The sequence below is a fragment of the Trachymyrmex septentrionalis genome, unplaced genomic scaffold (assembly GCF_001594115.1).
Source record: "Trachymyrmex septentrionalis isolate Tsep2-gDNA-1 unplaced genomic scaffold, Tsep1.0 scaffold21, whole genome shotgun sequence".
Taxonomy (NCBI): Eukaryota; Metazoa; Arthropoda; class Insecta; order Hymenoptera; family Formicidae; genus Trachymyrmex; species Trachymyrmex septentrionalis.
In genome coordinates this window covers 1,838,550-1,845,319 of record NW_017305288.1, presented here as the reverse complement: position 1 = coordinate 1,845,319, position 6,770 = coordinate 1,838,550, and the positions used below count along the sequence as shown (strand labels likewise).

At 35.6% G+C, this 6,770-nt stretch overlaps 2 protein-coding genes across 2 annotated transcripts in view; both read right to left on the bottom strand.

Moving 5' to 3' along the window:
- Window positions 1–1,261: 1,261 nt before the first annotated feature.
- Window positions 1,262–3,442, bottom strand: LOC108748051 (actin-related protein 2/3 complex subunit 1A). The gene is made up of 6 exons (XM_018486034.1): window positions 2,920–3,442; window positions 2,529–2,789; window positions 2,156–2,446; window positions 1,836–2,014; window positions 1,475–1,744; window positions 1,262–1,390 (listed from the first exon to the last, which is right to left on the bottom strand). Exons 1-6 carry the CDS (start codon window positions 2,984–2,986, stop codon window positions 1,352–1,354), a joined length of 1,107 nt encoding a protein of 368 aa, XP_018341536.1. The 5' UTR covers window positions 2,987–3,442; the 3' UTR covers window positions 1,262–1,351.
- An 86-nt stretch (window positions 3,443–3,528) lies between these two features.
- Window positions 3,529–6,770, bottom strand: part of LOC108748050 (alpha-2B adrenergic receptor) — a 176,239-nt gene continuing 172,997 nt past the window's right edge. The window contains exon 4 of the mRNA XM_018486033.1: window positions 3,529–3,575. Coding sequence (XP_018341535.1) covers window positions 3,544–3,575 — 32 coding nt within the window. The 3' untranslated portion in view covers window positions 3,529–3,543. The remainder of the gene's footprint in view (window positions 3,576–6,770) is intronic.

Sequence of the window (6,770 nt, the reverse complement as noted above, 5' to 3'; positions counted from 1 at the left end):
GGTGGCAGCGGCGGCGGCGACGCGCTTTCAGTAGCTTTCAGGGGGATGATAGCGCGCATACGAAGCGAAGGGATGATGATGACGATAGCCTGCGTGCGTGCGTGCGTGCGCGCGCGCGTGCGCGCGCGCGCCCGTAAAATTTACGTAATTTTTTTCTCAGCGCGCGTTATAGCGATGATCCTACATAATCCTTCCATCTCGGCTTTGGAAAAAGAAGCGAAAAAGGAAGGAAAATAAAAGCACAAGTTACTCGACGAAGAATCAATAATCGCGATCGGCACGTAATTCGCGGGATATCCGGCGATGCACGGCCAGCACCGCCAGCACCGCCAGCACGGCTGACATTGACGATGCCGAGCCGAGCTATTTCGTATTGCCTCGTAATGCTTCGTATATCAGCGATATATTACTGTACGTCTCTGTTTACGTGACGGCGGGCAATAGCAATGGCATTGCGGGCATGGCAAAAGCGAAACTCGACTCTCGAGGTCTCGAGCGCACCGCTGCCGTTGCACACGTAAGGGTGGTTTGCGCGAGACTGCGCGAGACCGAATCGATATTCGCGTTGCTGTCGCGTTGCTCAACTTATCCGGTTGCCACTTCCCCACCCTCACTTATCGGCCGCCTTCCTGGCGCGTGCGACGTGCGACGCGTGCGACAGCTACTTACGCCTTATCTGCCGATGGCGGATTCACTTGCCCTTCAATCGCTACACTTATCTCATAAATCACAATAGTAGATTTTGGAATTGAGTGTCGTATCTTTAAAATTTTTATACAAAATGGGAACGTTCATGTTAACGCGGAATATAAAAAAGCTAAAACTCAATTTTCGATATGGCTAAAGATTTTTTTTCGTTTTATGCGATATTATTATTCTTCTGGTAAAAATAGAATATGGTATTAATTTATCGATTTTCTATTTTTCTAGGCTTCATCACATGCTTTATTCATTAAGAACTACTCTTAAGTACTTGATTTATCTCTCAAGAATTGATATTTTCCATGATATTAGATTGGTACAATAGTACACAAGTACCATATATAAATGTGTGTGATAAAGACATTCTGCAGCCATTGATTCGCATTTTTCCGACACCTTGTATCTATTGATGACGTCATAGCCAATATTACCTTCTTACAGAATTTGCGTTATCGGATCACCTACGTACCGCAATAAGTAGTAAACGACACTTATCTTTTTTCAAGAGGATAGGAATCGCGATATGACGTGGGAAATTTAATAAGGCTATTAATTAATGAGAAATTGTATAGTATTCATTTTAACATTTATACATCGTTGTATTGGATGTAATATCTCTGATCTTTGCAATATAAAAAAAGTTTCATGCTTACGCTATCTTGAGACCAGCAATGGAATTCTCTAGAAGCTTGATAAAGACAAAGATCGATTAGAAAAAAAAATTGTATTGTTAACATTTATAAAATATTAAAATATGCATGATACAAATTACCTTCAAGTCCCAAACTACAAGTTGTCCGTCTAAACTGCTTGTGCTAAATTCATAATCGGATACTCGGCGAACGCAGTTGATTGTGTTTTGATGCACGCTATCCAAAGCATTATCATTCGTCTCGTTTCTCGCTTGTCGATCTAACGATTGGAATTTTCGCATAGCAGATAATCCGGCAATCTCCTTTTTTTGCGTGTTGTCCAACTTTGAAACAAAATATATTTGTCCGTTGTCATCTACGGAATATAACATTGGCATACAGCTATGCCCCTATGAGAAATAAAGGAGAGAGAGTTACCAATTAGTGCAATAAATATTATTATCGAATAATCTCAAAGATAATCTCTTAAGAATCGCTTACAGCAGCAACAATGTTATTAGAACCTATCCAAATGCAGCTTAAAAACGGTAAATGCTCTGTATATAATCTCATGACTGCATTTCCTTTAGTAGCATCAGCAACACATACGGACGAGTTGTGCGCCACCCAACAGATTTTATTGCCACATGGACTAAATGATACTGAATGTATCCAGCCACCTACAAAAGCAACAATTAAAATGTAATTCTTTATAATATAGACAGAATATATATGTATTTATTATACAATATATTTCATATATTTCAAATGTGAATACAAAAATAATTAAAATGTAATAGAATAAAAGATGACGGTTTTACCTCCATTGGGTGTATTAGGAAACTCAGCTAATAATGTTCCTAAGGTATTACTCTGTCCCCAAGGACTAGTACCAGGAGCATCCTCCATATCACTGATAAATGCACTGAAGACACGGACTTTGTAGTCCGTCGATCCCGCGACCAGAACCTTATTGTTGGGATGCCAATCAACGGTAGTTACCGTAGACCTTAATGGACGCTTAATGTGTTTACATAACCACCAATTATTCTCTGATACAAAGTAACAAACAGCTATAACTCGTCCTCCGGAACCCACGGCAAATTTATTTTCTGTAATGACAGTCTTTGTACAGAGCTATAACAAATTTGGAGTAAATTCTTTCGGACGCGCATAGAGGGTATATGTATATACCTAAAGGAGACCATTTTACACAAGTAGCGGCTCGATTTATTCGCAAAAGTACCCAAGCGGGATCCCACTTGCCATCTTCTTTCTGAGTCCATACATAGGCATTCTTGTCTGCGGAACAGGTGACTATGCGATTGGTTTTCGGCGCCCAGTCGATTCCCATGACAGCCATGTGATGTTCCTCCAAGGTCTCGAGTAACTTCCATCCGGATGAAGTACGTTTGTGCACTTGGATCTCATTGTTGTTTGGGCATACGGCAACCTCTGTGAAAACGGCTTGATTATCGTATCCACTAATACAATCTAACTAGTAACTACTACCTAGAGAGAGAGGAATCTATTAGAGAGGAAGGGGATATCTATTAGAGGGAGGACAATACCAGTTTTTCCGTACCAGTTTTATCTCTGTTCCACGCGTGACAGCTGATGGCATCGACACCCAAGTTGTAGACCTCCGTCATTTCGCGATTGCTCTTAGTAAAAGAGGATGTTTCAAGACGATTGGCGTGGGACGTTGAATACTATCGAAGCCAGCGATGATGAATCAGCGTACGCTCGAAGAGAACTCGAGGTGAACGCGGGACACGCGGGCTCGACGGGCGCGGTCGTTGATTAAATTTTATTAAACGATACTCTGCCGTTCGAGCGATCGTGTAACGTGTACGCCGCCAGTGCTCACGGAAATTCGCGGACTCTGGTCAGTCTACACGAATTTCCTTGGCCTGTCCTCACGATCGCAAAACACGCCCCTCTGCACACCGAAATTGACAGTTCATCCGTAGGTAGATAGTGGGTTATCTGTCTCCTCTCTCTCTCTCTCTTTCTCTCTTCGAGGTTATGTTCTCCCGGATATACGCAATATACGTATATACTGAAGACCGTAAAGTGTGAAGACGCGCGCTGCTCTCGGTTCTCCGGCTTTTTTCTCTCACGCCACACTTCCCTCTGCGACGACCTCTATCGAGCGTCCAAAGAAAATGGCTAGGGAAACAAAATGGCGTTGGTAACTTTCTAACTATCAACCTGTCTTCAATGGTGAGAGTTTCAAACCTGAAAGAGGTTCAAATAGATTCGATTTTGTGGAGTTGATAACCCTGCTGTCTTTTTTAGGGTCAGTGAACAACTGGGTCGGTGGTCGGGAACCGAATAAATTTATCAAAAGAAGGAAAAAATATTAAACTTTCAAATAATTAAATTTTAAACAATCCTACCTTGAACAATAGCTTAAGAACGAGTTACTATAATATAAAATATATATAGGAATAAGGAATTCTTTGTGATTTGAAAATTAATATTTTCATCGATTTTTAAAAAGGTAAGGAATATAACATCTAAAATTTGTTAATAATCGTTGACAAAATTGTCGAGCAATTTTTTCTTTACGCCCTTTCACTAAATATAAATAATGATTTCTTAGTTTTTAAAACTATATATATGTATACGAGTATATATTCCTTTATTATGCTATAAACGGAGGATGAGATGGAGGCGAGGAGGGGGGAAGGGAGAGGGGAGGAGAGAAATAAATAAAAGCAAAATAAAAATGAAGTAATTGAGATAAATTCAGGCCGCATATAAGTCTGGATTATTTATCTTACATAATATCTCTACATTTCATGTTACGTATAGTAGCGTTTAATTTCGATAACTGAAGCTTTATCGCGCGAGTGTTTCTCCTATAATATAATATTATATAATAATTGTAATCAATATAAGTAGCCAATTGTTACGTGTGTTTGTACATATATACGATTGTGCAATAGATTTATTTTTGCGGCACAAATTGCTACTGTATCGCTCTACGTCGCGTCGCAGAGCACAAAGCCAAAACACGCCCTCGTTTAATCCGTCTCGGTCATTTCATCGATGTGCCTTGCGTTTGATATAGCTAAGGCCGCGTAATGAAATATTTTACGCAGTGCAGAGAGTGAAGTCATAAAATATCGCTAGCGGCTGACGCTGCGCCGTTTTGAATTGCGATTCAATTCTCAATTACTATGCAATAATCGTGATACTTTTCTTATTTGCACGCAAACTTTTTTGAAATCTATTATTGTGCACTATAAATCGAGTATCAAGAAATTGCTTTACATTTATAATTATATTTAATTTCTATAGTTTAATTAATATTTTTTAAATGAGATATATTGAAACTTATATTGTATATTAATTGGAATATTGTATCATTAGATTTATTCATATATATATATATATATATATATATATATATATATATATTTTGTGTGTGTGTGTTGTACATACATGTGATATTCAAGTTAAAATAATTAATTTATTACATACTTGTATGCAAATGCAGAGACGGAGAGGAAGAAACAAAGAGATTAAATTACTTAATTTCATAATATTCCAAGATTTAATTAAATTTACTTAAGACAGAATAATTTCTTAATTATACTAAATGAAATAGATACTTATGTCATTGCGTAACGTAAACAACAAAATATTAAGCTACCTATATTTTCTACCACTTCAAGTTTTCAAAGTTTTGAATTTGTTAGTTGTTAAAATGATATGTATACAGCAACATATGTATTCTACTTTACTATGCAAAGCGGCTTTTTACTGCTGGCTCTCTCAAATTAACTTTTAATGGAATTACCGAAATTCTATTACTACATAGATAAAAGCTCTTTTATAGCTTGGCGGTACATATCAAAAAAGACTTTTTAATATTTAATACAATGCGGTATAATGGAGTTATTATCTCGTTTTAGCGGATAGATAAACACAGCATTAATGTATTAATTCCTACAAAAGTAGTAAAATTTTTACATAAAATCTCACATATTTCTGAGAGCAATAATTATTGAGATTAAAATGAGATTTATTTATAAATGTAATTATATAAAAATGCAGTTATATTATCTAAATTAACATTAAGCGGAGAATTGACATTTATTTCCTTTTTTTTTGCGATTGGGACGTCATTGAAAATGAATAATCTTTATCTCCTATTTTCAAGACAATATTCTTATTTTGATTTTCAAGACAATATTAATTCTTGTTTTGATTCTAATATTCTTATTCAGAAGAAGAGTCAATAATCTTTATTTTAAAGACAGTACCATCTTTCCCATTACCCAAATAGCTCTATAGTGTCAACTTTACAAACGTTGTAAAGTGAATACAATATTTCGATGTGGTCATAGTGAGAAAACCGGAAAACCACCTTCACCACTGACAAATCAGTCCCTCGAGAATTGACCAGGTCTGAGTCTGGCAAACAAACTGGTTAGACCACACTCTACTTGTGTACTTGGTACTAAATAACTATTTTCCAAGGGTGCCAAGTCGTTTTCGAAATCGAGTCGTTGTTCGTCGAGCTTGAGGTTTTACTCTTATTATATATGTTAATTTGAATAATTTAAGCTCAAACAACTTGCTCGATTAATAAAAATAGAACTGCAAGCAGCTGCTGCAGATTATAGTGCCAAAGAAAATTGCATCGTATACATAATTGAATGTATAATTTGTAAAATACTAGTTTAAGTGCTGAATTATTTTCACGCAGAAACTTAAACAAATGCAATTTTTTATATTCTTCAATTGTGATATTTTTGAACTTAAACGATCAAAAATGTAAATTTTTTTTCACATTACGTTAAATGTATTTTACTTGGTAATTTAAGCCAAATAAATTTTTCGAAGGTTTTAGTATTCGTTATTTTGCAAGAATCAAAGTTTGCAATTGTGCGTGACATAACTGAAGTTTGATATCCAATTTTTTCACGTATAAGTCTTCTTAATCGATTTTACTATAGCTATGTCAGAATATATATATACATATATGTATATAGGTATATATGTGTATGCGCGTACATTTTGTCCTTTTTGAAACGAAATTCTAAGAGTATTTTTTATTTTATCCAATCATTTCGGAAATACAAAAACATTCGTTACAATTTTCATGAAATCGGATGTATAAGTTCAACAGCATTCGATTATCTACAAGAAAAATAATAAAGAATAAAAATAGTACTATATATATAGTACTATATACAATATATTTGTAGCTGAATTCTTTATTTCTGTTTATATAGAAATTTGTTTTTAGATCGATAGCTGCGCGCAGGTTATTCTCAACTCAAGCCTATGTTTCAGCGATAGTTTTATTTGTGAAATATTTTTAAAGTTAATTTTTACACAAAATTTTATCTTTATATATATATCTATACAACAATTTTTTTAATAAATCAAAATAAGATTATAATCTTTTTAATTACA

Bases quoted from the DNA above. Each gene is read 5' to 3' on its own strand.
- LOC108748051 (XM_018486034.1), bottom strand. From the start codon at position 2,986: ATGACGGAGGTCTACAACTTGGGTGTCGATGCCATCAGCTGTCACGCG. The intron at 2,015-2,155 runs GTAAAACCGTCA...TTGCTTTTGTAG, and splicing joins TCCTAATACACCCAATGGAG to GTGGCTGGATACATTCAGTA. The intron at 1,745-1,835 runs GTAAGCGATTCT...TATTTCTCATAG, and splicing joins CTAATAACATTGTTGCTGCT to GGGCATAGCTGTATGCCAAT.